We start from the raw sequence: 23,423 nt of genomic DNA, 5'->3' as shown, positions 1-23,423 counted from the left end.
CAGTTTCTCACCAAAAAACAGAACTCTCAGCGCAAAGAGCAGCTGGGGGAGATTTTTTTTTTTCAGAAAAGCCTACAAAAAATCTTGGAGTGGGCAACATTGATGTTTTGTAATCAAAACACACAGGTAATCCCAAGCAAAGGGTTTGCCTACATGTTTAAAACAGTGCCTCCTGATCATTTTGAAGCGGAACCCTCCTGTAACTCAGTCTTTTGGGATCCACTTGCAAATGAATTCTACCTTTCAAGCCCTACTTTCGCCCTTTACAGCAGAAAACTCAAGACTATCCAGTCAATTGTAGGACTAGACAAGTTTCTCTTCTATTTTCCATTTTTCATATTAATCTAAGTAAAGATAACACAGCATGTATACTGAGTAGAATTTAAGCATGACATATAATAAGGGAGGGAGCAAGCAAGCCTGTCTCGTAAAGGGGTTGCTCAGCAGTACTGTTGTGCTATAAATCTGGTGAAATCGACAAAGAGACAAAAACACTGGATACAATATAGGGGCCTGATCAGATGTTGCTTCCCCTTATCTGAATAAGACCCTTAAAAGGTGAGTTTATGTAGACATAAACTGAAAATAGAGTTATTAGTGCATCTGGGAAGACACAGTCAGAAGGTAAGCATTTTTCCCCTGAATCATATTTGTAAATTGAAGAAGGATGGCAGATGATGACTGGAGACAGTGCCTTTTCTGTGATGTCCCAAGTCTTTAATTTTTTCTAGCAAAATTAATATACTGCTTGATTGGAATAAAACCTCAAAGCAGTTTACAAAAAAAGTAATACATTAAAATTATTGATTAAAGACAGTGAAAAACAGGCATTCAAAAACATTCCAAACTAATTAATAAGCTAAAAACAGATGTAGACGAATCTAAATTGAAATGTCTGGATAGGTTTACCAATTGCCCAAACAAAAATATTTTAAGCAGGAAAGAGAAAGCGTAGTGAAGGCATGTGACTGGTTTCAATAGGTGGGGAGTTCCAAAGTGTAAGTGCTGCCACACCCAAATACTGATTTCTTACAAGTGTGGAATGAGCATTATGTGGCACATGTAACAGGGCCAGTTCCACAGATCAAAGTGGTCGGGTGGTCATATATGGGGTAAGGTGATGCCAGAGATGCTCATTTGGTGCCTACAGGGCCAACTCAAAACATTTTGGCACCTGGGGCAAACCGCAAAATTGCACCCCGTTCCCTGCCAGGGAAGAAGGGGTGAGTGAAGATCTACATCAGGAACAAGGCAGAGAATAAAGATCAACATCATATGTTGCCCCTGTGGATCTTGCCACCCTAGGCTGTCACCTCACTGTGACTCATAGCCAGCCCTGGATGACTAGGTTTTAGGCACTGAATCAAAACATTTTTTATTTTCCCAACCTTTTAATGAGTGACATAATCTCTACTTATTTATAGCTGCTGCTACTATTGTTTTATTGATAGTATTCAATGGTATTGACTTTTCTTTGTTGTGATTTTATTTGTAATTACAGTGGTACCTCGGGTTACATACACATCAGGCTACATACGTTTCAGGTTACAGACTTCGCTAACCCAGAAATAGTACCTCGGGTTAAGAACTTTGCTTCAGGATGAGAACAGAAATCGTGCGGCGGCGGCGAGAGGCCCCATTAGCTAAAGTGGTACCTCAGGTTTCCGGTTAACAGTTTCAGGTTAAGAACAGACCTCCAGAACGAATTAAGTTCGTAACCTGAGGTACCACTGTACTGATTATGCTTTTATTGTTGGAAGGTCCCTTGATGGGGGGAAAACTTAATACTGAAAGGCAAATAAGAAATACTTTAAATGAGAAGTGGGGAACCAGTGTGGTCCTCCATATGCTGTGGAACTTCAACTCCCATCAGCCCTAGTCAGCATGGCCAGTGGTCAAGGAGGATGGGAGTTGTAGTCCTACAACATCTGGAGGGCCATATGTGTAAACAAAAGCAAAAAAGCAAAGAAGGGAGGAAAGGGGGAAATAGCAAAGTTGTTGAGAGAGAAGGGGAGAGACAGATTGAGAGCAAGGTAGAAATTAAGGGGTGTAAACCCAGTTATAAATGAATTTTAAGCAGTGACAGGACATCCAGGAAGAAACTGCAGGAAGACGTGAAGAAACGATGGTGAGAAATTGAGAGAAAATAACAGAAGAAGCAGGGATGGGGGAGCTGAAGGTCAGCTGAGTAAAAATGATATTAATGCTAAGAGACGATATAATGAAACTAAAGAGAAAAAGAGTAGAGGACCAAGGAGATAATTGGGAGGGACACCAACAGAGAAATCAAAGGAAAGAGTATCAGTGGTAGAGGAAACGATTACACAAAGGTAGATTGAGAATGTAGTGGTCAATATTTCATATGTATTAACCAGGTTTGGCCAACATGTGGTCCTCTAGAACTGGTTGAACTACAGCTCCCATCATTCCTGGCCATTGGTCATTCTGGCTGGGGTTGATTGTCCAGGACCACAGATCAGCTACTTCTGACATAAGCAATGGTGCTATTTTAGCATACAGTCATATTAGAGAATACATAGGGAGGATGAATATGAAGCACTCACCATGTACTTGAACAGCCACAGTATCACTGGCCTTTTTCTTCCCTTCCACATCCAACACACAGCTATACTCTCCAGAATCAGAAAATCTAGCCGTTGGGATTGTATAATCTGCCCACTCTTGCTCTGATGAACTATTGACCAGAAGCAGTCCATACTTGATAAATGAAAAAGTATAATTCATCTGGAATTGTTCGCTCTTGCTGATGTCCGCAGAGCAGTTGAGGGTGACCGACTCTCCATTATTCACTTCCACAGATGGAGCAGCACGGAGTGTCACGCTATTGATGGTGAACACTGGAAAGGAGGAGAAATGTTAGTGACAACTTATAATCCACTGGCAGAGAGGAGGAGGAAGAATGCCTCTTCTAAGATGGTGCCTGTTGCCAGGGCTCTTGTAAATACAAGTAGTCTTGTGACTAATTTGGGTCCATTAACTTCAGTGGAACCACGCTGAGTGAGAAGAGCACTGGGTGCAACCTTCAGGCGCCTCACCATCCTTGTGACTCTTCTCTAGGTACATTCTAGTTTGCCAATATCCTTCTAAACTGTGGTGCCGTCCACAATGGGACATAGTAAAGGTAAAGGTAAAGGTAAAGGGACCCCTGACCATCAGGTCTAGTCGTGGCCGACTCTGGGGTTGCGGCGCTCATCTTGCTTTATTGGCCGAGGGAGCCGGCGTACAGCTTCCGGGTCATGTGGCCAGCATGACTAAGCCGCTTCTGGCGAACCAGAGCAGCGCACGGAAACGCCGTTTACCTTCCCTCTGGAGCGGTACCTATTTATCTACTTTCATTTTGACGTGCTTTCGAACTGCTAGGTTGGCAGGAGCAGGGACCGAGCAATGGGAGCTCACCCTGTTGCGGGGATTCGAACCACCGACCTTCTGATCAGCAAGTCCTAGGCTCTGTGGTTTAACACACAGCGCCACCTGCGTCCCATGCGACACAGTACTCCCAAGTAAAGAGTCACCAGACAGATGTTTTAGAGGGGGTGCTTTCCTCATCCAGTGAAAAGTACGACACCTTCTTCCATCCCTACAGAAGCAGTGGGTGGAACTGGAGAATTATAGGTGTCAAAAGCTCCCTTCCCCCCTCTCAGGCTGCCCCAGGTGCCAAGTTATTTCGCTATCTTTATGGAGTCCATGATGGCTAAAGGAGAAACAAACTTTCCCCAGCTAGCTGGGGCAGCAGCATGCGATTGGTTGGTACACATACCCTCTATGCAGGAGCAGAAAGCAGGATAAGGAGTTAAGTAATAACAATAACAATAAATATGTTGTATCCCACCCATCTGACTGGGTTGCTCCGGTCAGTATAAAGTAGGCATAGGCAAACTTGGCCCTCCAGAAGTTTTGGGACTACAACTCCCATGATCCCTAGCTAACAGGACCAGTGGTCAGGAATGATGGGAATTGTAGTCACAAAACATCTGGAGGGCCGAGTTTGCCTATGCCTGGTATAAAGTACAAAGTATAAAGGAACACATCCAAACAGAAAACATGTTTCAAAATCCAAAACTGGGCTGCCTTCAGATGTCTGTGAAAAGTCATATGATTGTTAGTCCTTTTGACAATAATAAATATCACTGACTTATAGAGTAGCCTTGATTATGAAGAAGATGATGGTGAAAGTTTAGGAGAAGCACTGCAGGGTTTCCTTTCCTTTCAGTGAGAGCACATTTTGCAGTACTTATAAAAATCACAAGAAGAAACCCCATCAGTGTTGGCAGGTCTGCCGGCTCCTGAAAATACCCTTGTTCAAGCATTCCCGTAACTGAATTTTTGATGTTATTGTTTTAACTGTTGTTGTTTTAAAAAACTGTTTTGTTTTAATTATCATGCTCTTTAAATTTTTGCTTTATTTAATATTTTAGTTAAGGGGATTTTAGCACCCAATGGAACTGTTATTGTGTATTTCCTTTTTTAAATTTTAATATTAAAAAATATCGATTTATTGCATTTTCATTATGTTTCATTGAGTTTGTAGTTGGAAGCCATTTTGGCATATCAGTGATAATTTAACAAATAAATCACAAATCTACACCAGTGCACAATGGAAACAAATGGACTCCTGATCCTGAACATTGCTGATCCTGCATCTGATTTTCGCAACGGTCGTGTGGATTCCTGTATCCCAGTGCTTCCTGACACTATTTTGCTTTCTCTCCCAATACCTGAAAGGCCTCACCTTCCAAAGATAGATAGCAGGTTTTTTGGTGAGAGTTTATCCCAGCTTCAGTGCTGCTCAGGTACGCTACCTTTTCACAATTTATTGATCAAAGAAATTTATTTATTCCAGATTCACCATTTCTCCAAAGCCTTTTTAGTCATCAGATTTTCCATGGAAATTGTAAATAATATGGGAAAGCATTTTGATCAGCAACTGAACTTTGTAAAACAGGGTTGGGTGAGCTAAGATACTCCATAGTAGATGCACATAAATTGTGCCGTAAGTCTCACTATGTTCAGTGGGACTTATTTCATAGTAAGGGTATTTAGGATTGCAGCCTAAAACTGGTATAAAATTTCATTCTTAATCAACAGATTATCTAGTGGCTGCAGTAGGTCCACAAAATGATACATTTCCTCTCTGGGGTTGTGATTAGCCTGATAATAGTTTGCTTCCCTTATCTACAAAATTAAGGCTCTGCCTCAGAGTCCTTTGTCTCAGAGCCTTCACACTCATGCACATAGCAAACTCCTTGCAAACTCACAGCACTGTATAATGTAAAGTGCTGCTGACTTTTGTGATGAAACCTCTGGCAGCAATTCGCTGAGCTATTATAATGTCATTTATTCTATGAACTAAGTTGTATAATGTTTGGTTTTGACTTCTTTAAGGGAAAGCTGTTAGTTTGCCTGGAACTCAAAACTCGTATTTATTTTTCTATTAAATTTATATGCCACCCTTCCTCCCAAAGGAGCCCGGTCTGCCATCAAACAAGAAGGGATAAAACAATTAAAAAAGCTATTTAAAACACATATAGGGCCTAGGAACGGTGAGGAAATATGGATAGGCTGAGGGCTTAGAAGCTAAGGAGGAAGTACTCCAGGAATGTAAGGAAGATTAGAAGTGGAGATAAAATGGATAAAAGGCAGTGCTAGAGTAGGCAGTGCTGTAAGATGAAGGCACCTTAGGGAAGGCTAATTGCAATGCAAAAGTCTGAGTAAAACAGAGAAGATAAGTAGTTGAGGCAGTGCTGTAGTTATTGGGGGTGGGTAGCTGGGATTTTTGCCCCAGATGAAGCCTCCAGAAGGGTGCCATTGAGGCTCCCAGCCCCCCTCTCTGTGTGTGTGTGTACGCAAATGGGTGTAGGGGTGCCAAACTGGGTCTTTGACCCGTGTGAAATAAAGCCTAGTTTTGCCCATAGTTGAGGAAAGGAAGACCTAGTGAAGAGGGTGGTTGAGAATTTTGCTACTACTTGGCAAAGATTGTGGGTGGTCATAGAATTGTAGAGCTAGAAGGGACCACAAGGATCACCTTGTTCAACCCCATGCAATGCAGGGATCTTTTTTGGCCAACACAGGGCCGAAACCACAACCCTGAGATTAAGAGTCTCATGCTCTACTGACTGAGCAATGCACAACTTTTATAACAGTATAAATCGGAGGTGGGGTGTAGGGGAACCTACATTTTAGAGCAAAAAGGGTAGGTAAGTGGGATGTATGATAAAACTCTGGTTTACTTCCCCAAAGCGCTTCCCGATTGTCACATTTCCAACTAGGCTCTCATCCAGGGAGTGAACCCAGCTGAGAAAAAAAGTGCTTTGGTATGTGTGTGTAGGGGGAGCAGGTTGCAGTTCCATCAAAATCAGCAGTAGACACAACGATGATTTAGCTCTTCTCTAAAAACCCGAATCCTCCATCTTTCTATGTCATTGAGCCTGGCCAAGTTTAAATGAACAGGTTGGCTGCTGTTACATGTCATTTTAGTCTTCATTTCAGAGGGCAAAAGTTATCAATGACTGCTGTCATTTATTTTGAATAGTGTATCTAAATTGAAAAAATTAGTAGAATTTGCCAAGTTGAAGCAAAATTCAAGGGGTTCCAGGAGCTCACCCACGGTTGTGTTTGCATTGGGAAAATTGAGGCACAGCAGAGGTTAGCGTCTTTAAGAACTATGGTTTATTTTACACATATTTACATCTAAAGTCCTCACTGGAGGGAGTGCAGAACATTATACCCCAAGGGTGTCTCTCATTGCCTCTTTCATAAATTGAAAAATGTCTAAACTGCAACTTTTGCACACCAACTGCAAGCTGGTGAACAAAAAAAATAACCTAATATCAATACAACATTTTAAAAAATCAAAACACCACAATAAAACCATAGAAAGAACAACAACAACGACAACTGATCTAGCCAGCTAAGGCTATATGTTACATTTTTTAAGTCTGGGCAAATAAAAACATCTTAATCTGGTGCCAAAATAATACAGTGCTCGTGTCCGCCTTACTCCCTTTGAAGGATATTCATTGTCATTGTTAGCAGTGCAAACACTAACAAGGTTTAACTTCAACCTACTGTGATATAATCGCAAGGGGACCCACTGAATTGATGGTAAACTGAATAGGCTAGGAGCTGCTGTTTTATTGTGTATGCTCGTATCTTAATAACTAGCACGGTTCTCTGTTATTTTGCGTGTCGTTGTGATAACCTTTGGAACAAGACATAATGTTGATGGTGCCATTGTAGGCAATGCCTTAAATCAGGCCCACATCCCATAGGCCCATCTTTCCTGACTTCCAGCGGCCTGCTGGTGGAATTCTAAATGACTTGTGATTCTTTTCACTTCCTTGCAGGTGACCCTGCGTTTTAGCACTTGACCAGCAAAATGAGTAGGCTCACAGGTCACCTGGTCACAGTCTTCCCAATTATGGTGAGAAGTGCTGAAATCCTATTTAAATGTCTAAATCTATTGCATTTATACAAATGATTCTATGCATATTTTATGTAAATCGGCACCCTCCTTTTGCCTCTTCTTTGGGTGACCTGTTTCCTCTTTTTATTGTGACGAGGTGAAAATGGCTACCCTATAGGGCTCTCCAAGGCCAATCAAACATGGAGGAGGAAGGAAAGAATTGCTGCGTTACATCATCTGCATTGCTCCCCTTCTCTTTGGATTTACGGTGTGGTTGGCCACTGGTGGCATCATTTGCAACCTGCTGCAAACAGCCAACCAGTACCAGTATGTGAACTGTTGGGAGTATTCATGTTTTTGAGTTACTCCTTCTGAACTCAGCAAGGAGTATACTGGTGGGGTGGGGAGAGAGGACAAAAAAAGTAACGGGAAACTGGCACATGGCTCGGAAAGTTCTTCAGGTTGTGAAAAAGAGAAAAGGGGAGTAACTGAAAGACCTGTGGTGATGTGCACTGGATAATGAAAGTTTGAATGTATATTGGGGAGAGAAGGATGGGGAGAGTTCAAAGAGAGGAGGTAAAAGATAAGAGTATGATACAGCAGAGAGATGATTTATGGGGAACAGATTAAGGAGAGAACACAGCAGGGAGTTTTTTGAACTATAACAAAATGGTACCCCTTATTTAGTTTGTGGTTGCAGGTTTGGAGAATGCTGTTGCAGCACCAACATTGAGGTAAGATTCAGCTTCTGCTACTAACAGTTTCTGTATGTGGGATGGAGGAGCACAGCATTTTGTCCTTAGGCTGAAGTAGGAACCTATTTTTGGCCAGCCTTGGGTATACGGCTAAAGTTCCCCTTCAATGAAGTATTACGATTCAGGCTGATAATTACACCAACCATTTTGGATTATCACATGTGACCTCAGTCAGCAGATATCACATACCCATAAACTAGATAGGTAGAAAGAGGCATATATAATTCTATGCGTCCTGTCAAAAAATTCATAGAACTCATTTGAACTTCTACTGGAACAAAGTTCTTCTGTTACATACATACAAATCTAGAGCAACCAATGTTTCTCTACTTAACCCCAATAACCCCATAAGTCTTTAGACTGCAAAAACATACAATTTAAAAAGTTGGAGACTTACCATTACTTTGAGCTTTCAGCGTGCAGCCTGGAAAAGCAAAAGGAACATTGTAAAAAAAAAAGTATAAAAGTACGGGTTTTGTTTTGCTTTTTTGCTTTTTTACAAAAAATTGAGATGCCCAGCCCTTAACTTACAGTGCAAGAAGATTAGCAGCAAAACACAATACATCTCGTCATCGGAAAGCAGACATGAGACTCCAAAATGAAGAAATTGTCATTAGTTCTGGTAGCTCCCTCCTTCAAGGACCTTCAGTTATGAAGAACTTTCAGTTTATTTTCTGAAAGTAAAAGGTCTGGCAGTGCAGTTTCACTGCAGAAGTGAGCAGCTATGTTTTCCAGGACCCTAACACCAACTGGCTAGATATTGGGTCAAGTAATCATTCCCATTACTGGAAACTGGAAGTGGCAAACAATGAGGATCTCTCTGCTGCAAACAGGCAGATTACTGCTCAGGAAATGACAGGCCTTTTCCTGAGGGAGTCAGTGAATGCATTTGCTTTGTTCAGTTTCTTAAGGTATATGGAAAACAAGAAGTACCAGTGACATTTTTCCGGTGACTCTGTTCATTAGTTTACAATCACTCTTCAACTGTTTAAAGTTAGCAATGTTCTTTTTATTTCATTTCATTTCCCAAGGAATAATACACTGGATACATTTTAACTCATGTTATATGTACAGTATTGTATATATAAGTTTTCTTAGAAGTTACATATAGCTCAGCCATATATGCTGTTTTTGAAGCCAATTGTTACATGAAATGGGGTGGAACTTTATAGGGAGCAATAACCAAGGGTGCTTTCAACAGTGATGCTGATGACAGTCTTTGCTCTAACTTTTTGAAATTAAATCATGAAGATGTGCAATTTTTTGTTTAGTTTTTTTAGTGTGAATACCTACAAATTGAAAGGAACACCAGCAATTTGCTATGTCCTAGACTAAAAGAAGAGTACATAGGGTTTCAAAAATGTTAAGCTTAGCAAGTGGAAACCCCAGTATCTTTTGTTTCCCTCCACACACTCTCCCACACCCAGCATATGGCCTGGATCAAGTCATGTTTGTTTTAGCTGAAGTCAATTTTTCCACAGGCTCTGCTAATCGGAGTTTGTGTACTATTACTCCCCGGTTACTTCACAACCGTTTGCAATGTCTGCGTGCAAAGTTTATATACAGCCTCTTCAAATTCATGACATGTCTCCAAAGTCTACCCCATTTGAATGAAACTAAGACACAAAAAAAGACAGAAGGGGAAGAGGAGATAAAAATAAGAGATCACACATAAGAGATATGTGTTCTATTTTATGGGTCAGTGGGATAAATCCTTAAAACTACGGAACGGGTGGGATGGGAAAGAAATCAATATTTTTAAAAGGAACATTGGTCTCCTGTGCTCTCAAAAGCAAAGCAAACTGAAAAAGTGCTACTGTGATAGGAATTTTGAGGTCTTAGATATATGGTAATGTTCATAAGCGTACCAACCAAGCATGTACATAGATCAGCACAGGAAGACCAACCTGGAACCGTTTTGATTCCTAAACTGAGCAAATGTTTTCTCTGCAAGGTCAAAGTGGGAACGCCTCCCCACTGTCTTTTCCTTCACAAATCCTGTCTTAAGGGTATTGTGTTTGAATAGGGTGTGAGCCTGTGGCATGGCCCAGGAACTAAGTATTTATCATTACAAAAGACTGGCCAGGCTACCTAGGCAATCCAATCAAGTAACCTGCCAGACAGGAGATAAACAACGACAGGAGAAAAACAACATTCAAATTTCTGTTTTAAGACCGCCTTTTCTGTGATGTAGGTATGATGTATCTGAGGGGTGGTCTTAGGTTACACCCCTTCTGTGATGTATGTATGATGTTTCTGGGGGTGGTCTTGATCTACAGGGTGGCAATTTCAAAAGTCTTTATAAGGCCTTGCGCGCCATTGTTCTGGGTTCCTCCTCCTCTCCTGCGGGTGCAACAGATCAATAAAGATCAAGCTTACTAGCTGTTTTGCTTCTCAATATTCTCTGGTTGGCCTCTGTTATTCTCTCCTACCAATAGGAAACCTATGTAAGGACTCTATATGGGCTCTTGAATACCCCATAAGGGAAAAGGCAATTTTTGTTTACAACACTACCCTGGAACATCTTACTGTAGCACCCTGTTTGTGGTTAACGCTTAGCTGGAATGAAATATTCAACGCAGCAATAGAAAAATTAAAATAATAATTTATTTATCAGACAAATAAATGAGAGACACAGTGGTATATGGTTACCAAAGCTCTGCCCACTCCAGCCCTGATGGTCAGCACTTACCGTATTTTTCGCTCGATAACACGCACCTGACCATAACACGCACATCGTTTTTAGAGGAGGAAAACAAGGGAAAAAACATTCTGAATGAAACAGTGGATGTATCATTTTTGTGCTTCATGCTGTGGCCACAGACATGTGATCTGATGGTGAATTTGGGGTGACCCAATGCAAAAATCCTGAGAATCCCTGTGGATCCATGCTTTGTAACCACGTTTTTGCACCATTGCAGCCCCAGGCAACAGTGGGTGTGTGATTTGGGGGGGGGGCAGGCTGTAGCCATGGACATGCTATGTGCTCTGATGGTGAATTTGGGGTGACCCAATGCAAAGATCCTGAGGATCCATGTTTTGTAACCACGTTTTTGCACCATTGCAGCCCCAGGCAACAGTGGGTGCGTGATTTGGGGGGGGGGGCAGGCTGTAGCCATGGACATGCTATGTGATCTGATGGTGAATTTGGGGTGACCCAATGCAAAGATCCTGAGGATCCATGTGGATCCATGCTTTTTAACCACATTTTAAGTGGGGAAGGAAGGAAAAATACAGAATGGACAAGGAGCACGAGAGGGGTGTGCAGAGAAGCAGCTGGCTAAGAATGCAGGAGAGGGGTATAACGGGAGGGAGGAAAGGAAGGCAAAAGTTTTCCCTCACCTACCCACCCAAGCCAGCCAGCTCTCTCTCTCTCTCTCTCTCCCTCCTGCATGTTTTCAGCAGCACCGGAGCACAGAGACGACACTCTGCTTTCCCCTCTGCTTGCCTGGAGGGGAGGGGCTTTCCCTGCTCTTTGTTCCGTTTGAGCAAACACAGCAAGGAAACAGAGGAGGGTGGGCAGTAAGACCCTGAGGCAGAATGCAGGAAAGCAGCCACTTCCTCTTTTCAGGTTTCCCTTCTCCGAGACGCGCGATTTGATTTTTGCCTGATTTTTTTTGCCATTTGGCTCCAGGGACCACACATTCGCTCAATAACACGCACAGACATTTCCCCTTCCTTTTTAGGAGAAAAAATCTGTGTGTTATAGAGGGAAAAATACGGTATATTTCCTCAGCCCAGCCCCCTTGCTCCTCCTTTGGCTGCCTCTGTCCAATCAGCCTGGTTGAAATTCCTATTGGCTGTTTGCTAGAACCAATCATAAAAGATACACCCATTTCCTATTACCTTTTATGGGAGACAAAGAGCTATATTTCCTTCTATCTATAAATGGCAAACAAGTAGCCATATATCTTACATTTGCCTCAACAAGGCACCTTAATTACCAGATCACCTCTTGCCCTCCTTGCCCTATTGCCCTCCAAAACAGATGGCTAATGGTTTTAAATTTTTATCTTAAACAGAGGTCAGAGATCTTGGGTTCACATTCTCACACACCATCAATGAAAGATCTCCTTCTTTGAAGGTCTTTAAGCAGAGGCTTGACAACCATATGTCAGGAGTGCTCTGATGGTGTTTCCTGCTTGGCAGGGGGTTGGACTCGATGGCCCTTGTGGTCTCTTCCAACTCTATGATTCTATGAAATAAGAATCTAACATAAGAATCTAACATTTCTTACTTTCTAAATCCTTTGCATAATTACATTTAAGCCAATATATTTCATACATAACATATATAGATTTTTAGAAGCAAAGGCCTTTTCAAAGTAAAACTTCTTCAGTTTACACCCCCTTTCCTGGCCAGCTGCTTTTCCCATTAGCTCTTGCCCTTTAACCTGTGGCTCAAGTCTCTAATGGGAGACACATGGTATTATATTTTGTTAAACAATGAATCCTACTATTTACCAACTCTTAATTAGTGCTTTTGCAGCTTGATTGTATTCTGTAGGGTCAGTAACCTAGTAACCTTTGCTCTCAGCCTGTAATTCCCTTTTTACAACTTTGAGAATTTTGGCTCCTGCTATAAATCAGGGGGCCCTTGTCCAGGAGGATAAACATCTGCCAAAAGTCTTTTAGACAGCTGGTCTTCTGCCTGGCATTAAAAACACACAAGCATCTGCAAATATATATATATATATTTAAGCTCATTTTAAAATACAAGTCTTGATCAGATGCCTCATTACCACTTGGGGAAGTGCAAAACAGTACTTGAGCCTAGTTTGCACCCAGCTTTAAACATATGTAAGTGTTTGGTTCCTCTCTCCTCCTGATTGTGCTGGGTCAGGGAAAAACCAAGCCTGACTCTAACATTTTTTCTGATAAGTGAACTCAGGCTCATACTTCATTTCTCTCCAAACAAACCACAAGTGGGAAGCCTAGCTACATTCTTGACTTACCCTTCATGGTTCACTTGGAGGAAACTAACCAAGAATTCGGGCTCCCATGTCACAGCAAGCCATAGACATAGAATTGCTTTTGCAGAAGAACCTGGTGGTGGCATGTGTGTTTCAATTTTTTTGATATATATTCACAGTGGTTAGGTTAGGATAAAAATACAAATGCCTAAATGCATACAATTCACGAAATCCAGAAGGCCTCAAGATACCCGTTCGACCCACCCTACAAAAATACTCCTGCCTCTTGGTTCAAGAGAAGGTGGTTAATAAGTAAACTTTGGAGAAAGAGAAAAGAATGGGCTACAAACTCAAAAGGCACCCCATTAAGAGTTGAAAAATCAATATAGTTTTAAGCTGTAATGTACATTAGCCCTTGGCAGTATAAATCAAGGAAGTCTCACAAAGCATGGCCTTTGTTCTCATAGCCTTCCATGTTTACATAACGCGTCCTTTGTTTCTCTTGTGCTGAGTGGGAAGTGTTCTGCCCAAATCCATAAGTTCAGGTGTAATCTGTGCTAGAGTCTTTCTGTTACACACATTTCTGTGGCATTTTGCAACAGGAAGCAGGAAGGAAATATTATGGGTAACAAGGTCTAGCAAAGTACCCTAGTCACAATTTTACAATAAAAAAATAACACAGTAGCCATAGCAATAAACGACCAGGAAGCAACTTTTGGAGGCTTGTTAGCATGATGTTTGTTCCTTATCCTGATTTTCTTTAAATATACTTATCACACAGCTTTGAAACACTGGCCACATGCCATTCTACCTCTACACAGTGAGGCAGAAGTAAAGGAGCAGACACAGACCACCCCCACTCAGGGACAGAGGGAGAGAGCGCCTTACAGTGGTTAGAGCAGGGGTAGCCAACATGGTGCTTTCCAGAGGCTGCTGGACTCCACATCCCATTATCCACAACTGGCATAGGGCTTATGCACACTTACCTTTCCCTCCACGCTTTCCAAGCGCGGTTCACGCTTTAGAGCTCTGTGTCTGAACACCCACCCAGCCCCAGAACTTTCCCTATGAAAATCTGCTCTTTAAAGCTCATTCAGAGCAAATGGCAATCCACTCAAGAGCAAAACAAAGGGGCACTCAGACACACAAGTGTGGACCTGTGCCTGGAAAAGCAGAGCAACAGGTAAGTGTGGATAAGCCCATAGCTAAAATAGTTCAACAACATATAGAGGGCACTAGATTGGCTTCCCCTGGCTTAAGAGTGTTTAACTAGTGTCCATCCAAATTTCCACTTAGCTATATATCTAACTGAGTGATCTGGGGCCAGTCACTATCTCTCAGCTTAGTCTACTTCACAGGGTTGTTGTGACAATAAAATGGGGAAATAGTATGTTATTGTTGTTATTATGATTATATTTATTGAATTTATATATAATTTACTATATTAATTTACTGTATTATATACAGTAGTACCTCGGGTTACAGACGCTTCAGGTTACAGACTCCGCTAACCCAGAAATAGTACCTCGGGTTAAGAACTTTGCTTCAGGATGAGAACAGAAATCGTGCTCCGGCGCGGCGGCAGCAGGAGGCCCCATTAGCTAAAGTGGTGCTTCAGGTTAAGAACAGTTTCAGGTTAAGAACGGACCTCCGGAACGAATTAAGTTCTTAAGCCGAGGTACCACTGTATTAATTTACTTTATATATAAAGTAGTTTTTATACTACTGTATTTTGAGTTCTTTGGAGGTGGGGTCCAAATGTAGTAAATAAAATGTCAATTCTGTATGTAGTTCTGAACTATTTTAAAATTGCTCAAATAAGAAAACTAAACTAATCCTTCTATATAACAAATATTGATTAACACAGAATAGGTGTAGATTTTAATCTGTAAAATTCCCACTTTTTTTTTTAGTCCAGGCAAAAAAGAGTGGGAAAATCTGGAACTGATCTTAATGTTGCAGACACCAGAAAGAAAGGGAAATACATACAGGGAGCGCACAATTACCTCTTGCAATGACACTTCACTTCAAGCATGAAGAACAAAAATCAGTAACTTTTCCCCACTGGTAACAAGCACAAGAATGAAAAGTATTTAAAAACAATACAGATTGAGGAATGCCAGTTTCCCCAAAGCCGCTAACCTGCTGGGTGAAAACAATCGAGTACGAATCATCAGCTGGAAGCCTGAATGAGATCCGGCAGGGAGAGTTGTGCTGTTAACAATGATTCCCGATCTGTCACCTTTAACAGACCATGGCTGGAGATCATGGTCACTTCCACCTGACATTTCCTCACAACACTAAAATGGTAAATATTGGATCAAAAGGGTGGGAGGGAGATCGGATGGTGTTTTCGATAAGGATGACATTTTGTAGATCCTGTACAACTTCCACAAATGGAAATTCACAATAAGCTGCCTTTAGAGGCACCCCATGAATTGAGCGCCCAGAGTTCCAGCCAGGGAGGGAGGGAGAACGATGATGTTGTGGAACCAGCGGGAAGGATGTTGAAAAAGCTTGCTTCCTTTGACTTTGCCCTGCTCAGCAACCCCACTACAATGCAAACCAGTTTCTGAGCCTCCTGTACAGGATCACTTGTCTCCAGAACCTGTTTCTAGGGGCCAGAGCTGTAAGAGACTAAAGGTGAAGAAGAGGAACAAAACTTCAGCATCCTTGCTTTTTACCTTTGTTATCCCTGGGCTAGGAAAGTAACTGAGCTCAAGGCCTTTCTCTTTTGTAAACTGTTTTGCACTTATAATAAAGAGTAACGGAGGACTCGCTTTGCCTAGTAACTACAGGTGGTTCATCACTAGGGATGTTAGAAAATGATTTCCATTCCTGCCTCTATCCACCTGTTCTTCTGCAGCTCAGTTTCTGCCAAATACATTTGTCTCACTGTCCAATATTTTACTTAACTTACATGGATTAGCCTAACTATTCCCTGTTCACTAATTGCCCTTTTACTCATGAGAAAGGCTCATGGCACATGCAATATCATAGCTAATGGAACATGCAATATCATAGCTAGAATGGTCCCATGCGTGAGATGGACTAATGGGGCATGCATTCAGTGCCGGATTTACGTATAAGCTAAACAAGCTATAGCTTAGATCCCCACTCTCTTGGGGGCCCCCAAAAATGTAAAGGAAAAAAACCTGTACATTTCCAAAATATAAGATAAAAAACAAATAAAATAAAGCCTACATATAGCAACAGTCTTTTGTGTTGTGTAAGCTCCTATGATATAGGTAATGGGACCTGCCTGCTAGCCTGCTCCCTAAATTGTCACTGTTTTGCTAATTTCTATATATAGGGTGCCTACATTCTGCATGTGCAAATGGCTTTAGATACCTATTAGGTCCATAAATTACCATATAGCATATATTCAACACAAAAAACAGTGGCAATTTGTTGTTGACAAAGGACAGCTGGACATATAAAGGGCCCCATTACCTTCAGTAGCTTAGGGCCTCATCAAACCTAAATCCGGCCCTGCATGCATTACCCACATCCCTTGAAATAACAAAGGTCTCCCTTCTCTCTGATCCTCTGACTGTGGTTGAAGTTTCGTTCTGTAAAGTAAGAGTCTTGAGTTTTACTCCTCTTGTGTCTACTTTTCCCATCTAAAATCATTCTAAGGACCACAATAAGAGGCTCATCTAGTCCAGCATCTTGTTCTCCCTGTAGCCAACCAGATATCTATGGGAAGTCTGAAAGCAGAACGTAAGTGCAACAGGACTCTCTGCACTCCTGATCTTGTATAGCAACTAGTATCCAGAGGCACACTGCCTCTGACACTGGAGATAAAATATTGCCATTGTGGCTAGCAGATAATGATAGCCTTCTTCTTCATTATCAGTGACATACATTCAGTCTTGCAGAGGCCACACTTGGATCTTCCAAAGTATGAGAGTGAAGTCAATAGCTCCTGTTTCCCACTGGGCCAGGTCACAGTGCTTATCTCCTGTGAACTTGCTGTAGCAGTGTCCGTTCTTCCTTATCTACATGGCTGCCTTCCAGCATGCTTAATCCTCTCGCTAACTCCCGACCTGGTACAAATATGCTGCATACAAACTGCCCAGTGTTCTTTGGGTGTGGAAAACCTGGTGCCACAGCAGGAGTTTAATCTTTCTCTTTGGAAGCCTGCGTCATACGGGTTCTGTATGCAGCCCTTCTACCAACCACGGGGCCATTGTTAGTTGGATGTTGTGACTGGAACAGCAGTGGGGACTTCATCGGTCAGCAACATTGTCGTTTAGATCAGTCTGTGTGACTGTGTTGCAGCCAAAGGATGTGATGCAGCACTTTTAAGTCCAGTTTTACCTAGAAGGTTTCAAGCATGTCTTTATCACCATGTTTTAAATCATTGGTCTTTTTAAATTATTATTCACTTTTTTCCAATCAGTACAAACACCAAACTAAAAAGACATGTATAGTGGTACCTCGGGTTAAGTACTTAATTCTTTCTGGAGGTCCATTCTTAACCTGAAACTGTTCTTAACCTGAAGCACCACTTTGGCTAATGGGGCCTCCCGCTGCTGCCGCGCCACCGGGGCACAATTTCTGTTCTCATCCTGAAGCAAAGTTCTTAACCCGAGGTACTATTTCTGGGTTAGCGGAGTCTGTAACCTGAAGCGTATGTAACCTGAAGCGTATGTAACCCGAGGTACCACTGTACAAAAAAACCCCAAAATAACAATAATAGCACAAACTGACAACACAAACTTAGATACAGTACTATCCCTAAATCATTGGTCTTTGAAAAGGCTTTGAAAATGCTTGGTTTTGGCTGGATCATGCTTGAGGGTTCTCTACTGATACTGAAGGCACAGTGGTCACAGAGGCACTCAAGTGCCTTCTACCAGCTGAGGCTGGTAGCCCAGCTATGCTCTTATCTAGATAGGAATGACCTGGCTCCAGTAATCTATGCTCTAGTAACCTCTGGACTGGATTACTGCAATGTGCTATGTGTGGGGCTGCCTCTGAAGATGACTCAGAAACTGCAGCTCATACAGAATGTGGAAGCCAGACTGCTAAGCAAAGTGGTTTGACACAGTTGTACTAGCTGCCTATACATTTCTGCATTCAACTGAAAGCACTGATTTTAACCTACAAAATATTACCTGGCTCAGGACTCCACAATCTAATGGAATGCCTCACCTGATAAGCCTCTTCCAAGTTGAACCAGACCATACCTAGATCTTGCATTCATTATCCCTCTGAATCAGACCAAAGCAGCTGGAGGAGGAGACAGAGGGTGAAGAAAGAGCTGAGAGTGGAGGGAGGGGGAAGGCTTTTCTGATCCTTTGGACCCCATAGGAAACCTGCTGTACCTGCAACTGGGGGTGCAGAGTGCAGCTGAATGGGACATAAATGTGGGCAGCCTGAGGAAGTACCATCCACCTTGGTTCTGTCCATAAAAAGCAAGTCAAGAATGAGAGACTAGGGTGATGTCCATGATTTCCAGGAACTCTTTTCGTTGTGTGACTTATGGGTGAGCTGAAAGTTTGTTTGTCCCTAATGTGTGTACAGTCGTACCTTGGTTCTCGAACGTAATCTGTTCCGGAAGTCTGTTCGACTTCCGAAAACATTCAAAAACCAAGGTGCGGCTTTCCGATTGGCTGCAGGAGCATCCTGCACTCAATCGGAAGCCGTGGAAGGTGTGTCAGAAGTTTGGCTTCCAAAGAACATTTGAAAACCGGAACACTCTGTTATGTACTGAGTTGAATAGGATCCAAACTGCAGCAGTCTGATTAGTCCTAGAACAATAGGATCCAAAAGGCAGCAGTCTGATTGGTCCTAGAACAATAGGATTCAGAATGCAGCAGTCTGATTGGTCCTAGAACAATGCAGCAGTATGATTGGTTGGCAGGAACCACCCAATCATGCTCCAGATAGAAGTGAATCCACAACCTGATTGGCTTACAGTAGAATTCCGGAATTAGCCAATCATGTGCAGCCCATTGTGTAAATAATGTATATAAAGCAGATACTTTGAGGGGACTTTCATTCATTCCTCCTCACCACTATGAGCTGAATAAAGAGCATGAAATCACTTTGCGACTCTGAGTATATTTCACACTCACTTCCAGGTTTTCAGCGTTCGAGAGCCAAAACGTACACGTACCAAGGCGTTTGAGAACCAAGGTATGACTATATGTTGTCTGGGAGGAAGCAAGATTTGTTTTTCTCAGGCAAAGTGTTACTCAAAAGGTATCAGAAGGATATGTTTCAAAATTGATGTATGACTACTATAGAGAGATAAAAGAGGATTTACTCAGCTAGACTGTTTTCAGGACAGGTTGTAACAATGTATAAAAGCCATGACAGAAATTGGTAATTGAACAGGTGATGTGTAGGGAGAAGGGATGAATGTACTATTTTGAAATGATACTTGGAAAAGTTATTTTACTGGGAGCAGCAAAGGGGAGAGGAAAATACAAGGGACATCGGGGAGGGGGGAGTCAGCTTTTAAATTTGTATATAATTTGTATTGATTTGGTGACAATTTGTTTAAAATTATGGAAAATCAATAAACATATTTGGCACAGAGAGTTTGTTTGGACCCTGGGTGAGAACACAGAGGCTGAGAGGAAGGGAGTGTAAGAAGCAACATTAATTGATACTGATTTTTATATACAGTGGTACCTCGGGTTAAGTACTTAATTCGTTCTGGAGGTCCGTTCTTAACCTGAAACTGTTCTTAACCTGAAGCACCACTTTAGCTAATGGGGCCTCCTGCTGCTGCCGTGCTGCCAGAGCACGATTTCTGTTCTCATCCTGAAGCAAAGTTCTTAACCTGAGGCAATATTTCTGGGTTAGCGGAGTCTGTAACCTGAAGCATATGTAACCTGAAGCGTATGTAACCCGAGGTACCACTGTATTTGTATATAACAATGTAGCATGTTTTATGTAGCTGTGTATTTTTGTAATTTTTTTAAAAGTTGCCTGTTGTCGCTTCCGTTTTCTGTACACCGCTTAGAGATATTTTAAAATATATTAAGAGGTATAGAATAATCAATCAATCAATCAATTAGAGGCCATTCTTCAGTTGCCCCCTCTGAGAGTGGTTTGGAGGGCAGCAACAAAGAAGAGGACCTTTTCAGTTTTGACCTTCACCACTCCAACACTGCAGCGATGGAATACTCTCCCCAGTGAAGCCTGACTGCTGCCAACATTAACATCATTTCAGTGATAGGTTCGGACAAATCTCTTTTCCCAGGCTTTTGAGGGATTGTGATAATCATGCTTACAGCTCCTTCTCTCTGTGTGGGCCGGGGAATATTGTTTTATTGTTACATCTGATAGCTGTTGTATTATTTACATTTCCCAGAGGTGTGGTGCATTAGGTGACCAATAAATTGAAATAATAATGCATCAGTCAACATCAACATAATCAACATTGGTGTTCAATGTGCTGTTGCTTATTCAGTTTCCTTCATGGGTGCAGAAACATAAGGGGAGATCTATTTTTTTGTGTTTTAGCAGTGGACATTAATTGGTATACCATATTGTCCTGGCAAAGATCCAAAACCTTTGTATTATCATCGCCATTGTTGTATTCTTGTTTCCATCAATAAACAACAACAACAACAACAAAAAGTGAAGTTCCTTAAACAAGAATCTTGGGGCTCAAAGTCATAACCTTCAAATCAAGAAATTAAATCGAGAGCTTTTAAATAGCTGGGGCAGAGCAGTGTATAACCTGCCACTTGCTTGGAAAACCACACAATGAAGAAAAACACCCAGAATAATATAAATAGAAATACACACAATGATAGAAATTTTCCTTCATAAACATGCTGGCTAGAAACATGCCGCTATTTTAGGCTTTAAATAGCTCATCAAAAGTGATGGCCATAAAATAATTATTCTTCTCTCCTGGAATAGTCTTCTTTCCTTCCTTTCTGTTACTTTAAAGGCTTACCTTGTCCGCGGCTCTAACAGGCTTTTATGATTGGGTTAATGCATTTTAAAAGCTTGACCATAAGTCTGTTAAGACTAGGAAGTCCAGTGGGGCCTAATAAGTCTGTTGAGACAATACGTCTCCTGATATTTTTGCTTGCTGCAGTGAAACTATCCATTGCCCAAATGTGGCACAATCTATAGGGTTCTGAAGTCGACATATGGTATAAAAATGTACAGAGGTGGTCTGAGGAAATAACCCATAATGTAATGGTGCTGAAAGGAAAGGAAAAAACCAGACACCTTTTATGCCATCTGGTGGTTGTTAATTGCATTTACTGGTGAAAAGGGTCTATATAAAATGCGTTATCAGCTGCATCACTACAAAACTCGGTGTCATGACAATGTTCAGTGTACTTTTTCCTATTACCAATCCCATGACCTGCGGTCAAGGGGAAAGGGAATCATGACACCTATTGGTCATCCATTCACTGTCTTGTCAGATGATTGAACCAAGACCAATTTCGTGATGTGAGGAAACTTAAGATGCTGAAGGTCAAGACGTAATGGCTAGGATTGCATATGATTCATCATTCCTTTTAATTGCAAACTTGGCTGTTGGAGTGCCTGTCAGATTGGAAATTAAATGGAGCCATAAAAAAACAACAACGAGATAGTGGTTTCTAGGGAACTCAGGAGGTATGCAGAAGACATGGAGGAACAGCCTAAGTACCTGCTAAGCTTATTCATGTCTGTGGAGAATGTTGGGGGGCAAAAAAGAAGAATGGAGCTGATGGGGTAGGAAAGAGAAGAGGAAACTAGCTTGCTCAAGCCCCTAAAAGTTTTGTCCTTGAGGATTTGGAAGATTTTTAAAAACCTTGAAGTATACAGGGATGTCGCAGGAGCAAGGAAAGGCAAAAGGACACATTTCTCACTTCCAAAACACAGAGTACCCCACCCCCAGGTTCCACGATATAGCTATAAAATGCTTAGGTTCAGGGCTACCTTTACTAATAAATCTGAATTTGAATATAATAAATTTATCTACATTAGTATCCCCCACTTGCCATTCACTACCTAAATAAATTATCTGAAATATTTCAGGTGGAATCCAGCCAAAGTTAAAGCACTTCAAAGTCCCATTGGTTTCTATGATAGAGGACTATGTCTACACTTAACTCCCCAGTGGAAACCGATAGGCTGGAATAGCTGCTGATGCTTTTAATATATAACCCACTCTTCCTTCTAAAGGAGTTCAGGACCACAAACAACAGGATATAAAACACTAAAAACGTATTTAAAACATGCAAACTAGCAAAGCACTCTACAGTACTGAAAAGGCTTGCTGGAAGCACCCTGGACTCAGCTATACAGCTGCAAATAAAATGTTTTAAGTGCATTGTAACAAATGTGACACTAGATGGCGATGGTGAGCTATGGCAGATTCAATATATATTTTTTCAAAACGTTTTTTTAAAAAGCATTTTCACAGTGTTTTTTTATGTGTATGTAGATTCTACCCTGCTTTGTTGTCAATATATATCATTGTATTTATTACTAGAGGGTACCAGAGGCTGATGTTTTATCAGCTTGCCTTAAGAACTAAGAAGAGCCTTGCTGAATCAGACCAAAAGGTTCATATAGCTCTGCACGCTGTGCACACTGTGCCCAACCCAAGTGCCTTTAAGAACACACCTCTTTGAAGAGACGAAAATATCTGCCAGAAATAGCAATACTGAAAGAACACAAAATTACCTGCATATCCTTTTGTGTGTGCTAAACTGGTCATTTAAAATCCACTGCATTGCATAATGGCACCATCTAGTGGGCAGTTCAGTGCAGCTGGTCAGACCCTTTCCTTCCATAGCCTTTCACTGCTAATGAGCAAAGGCAGTTTCTCCTCCACTCTTGATTGTGTGGCTGACTGAAATGGGCTAGCTGTGGTTCAGCAGTGGCTGTGCTCCTCTAATGATATAAATAAATTCTTTTCACCCAATGGCCTATACAGTGGTACCTCAGGTTACAGACGCTTCAGGTTACATACGCTTCAGGTTACAGACTCCGCTAACCCAGAAATAGTGCTTCAGGTTAAGAACTTTGCTTCAGGATAAGAACAGAAATCGTGCTCCGGCGGCACGGCGGCAGCGGGAGGCCCCATTAGCTAAAGTGGTGCTTCAGGTTAAGAACAGTTTCAGGTTAAGAATGGACCTCCGGAACTAATTAAGTACTTAACCTGAGGTACCACTGTACAAATACATAAGTCCTTAGCACCTTTGGCTGGTGTCATAAACTCAAGTGAGTGGGCACCAGTCTTAGTTGGGATGAGAGGGGCTTCCACATAGGCAAACTCCGGCCCTCCAGATGTTTGGGACTACAATTCCCATCATCCCTAGCTAACAGGACCAGTGGTCAGGGATGGTGGGAATTG

General features: G+C 41.8%; 1 protein-coding gene across 5 annotated transcripts in view; it reads right to left on the bottom strand.

Annotated features, from left to right (window-relative positions):
- PECAM1 (platelet and endothelial cell adhesion molecule 1) overlaps positions 1-23,423 on the bottom strand; it is a 68,845-nt gene that overhangs the window by 38,006 nt on the left and 7,416 nt on the right. For 3 of the 5 annotated variants that reach the window (XM_083598687.1, XM_083598689.1, XM_083598690.1), the window contains exons 1-3: positions 8,710-9,059; positions 8,576-8,602; positions 2,565-2,858 (exon numbers count right to left, since the gene is read on the bottom strand). In XM_083598687.1, the coding sequence (XP_083454813.1) occupies positions 2,565-2,858; positions 8,576-8,602; positions 8,710-8,743 (355 nt within the window). In that variant the 5' untranslated portion in view covers positions 8,744-9,059. Of the gene's footprint in view, positions 1-2,564; positions 2,859-8,575; positions 8,603-8,709; positions 9,063-23,423 lie in introns of those variants that run through there. The other 2 variants (XM_083598688.1, XM_083598691.1) reach the window with 2 other exon arrangements.

The sequence above is a fragment of the Podarcis filfolensis genome, assembly GCF_964270895.1.
Source record: "Podarcis filfolensis genome assembly, chromosome: 2".
NCBI lineage: Eukaryota > Metazoa > Chordata > Lepidosauria > Squamata > Lacertidae > Podarcis > Podarcis filfolensis.
The sequence above is the reverse complement of the archived record's forward strand: the minus strand, read 5'-3'. Positions and strand labels throughout refer to the sequence as shown.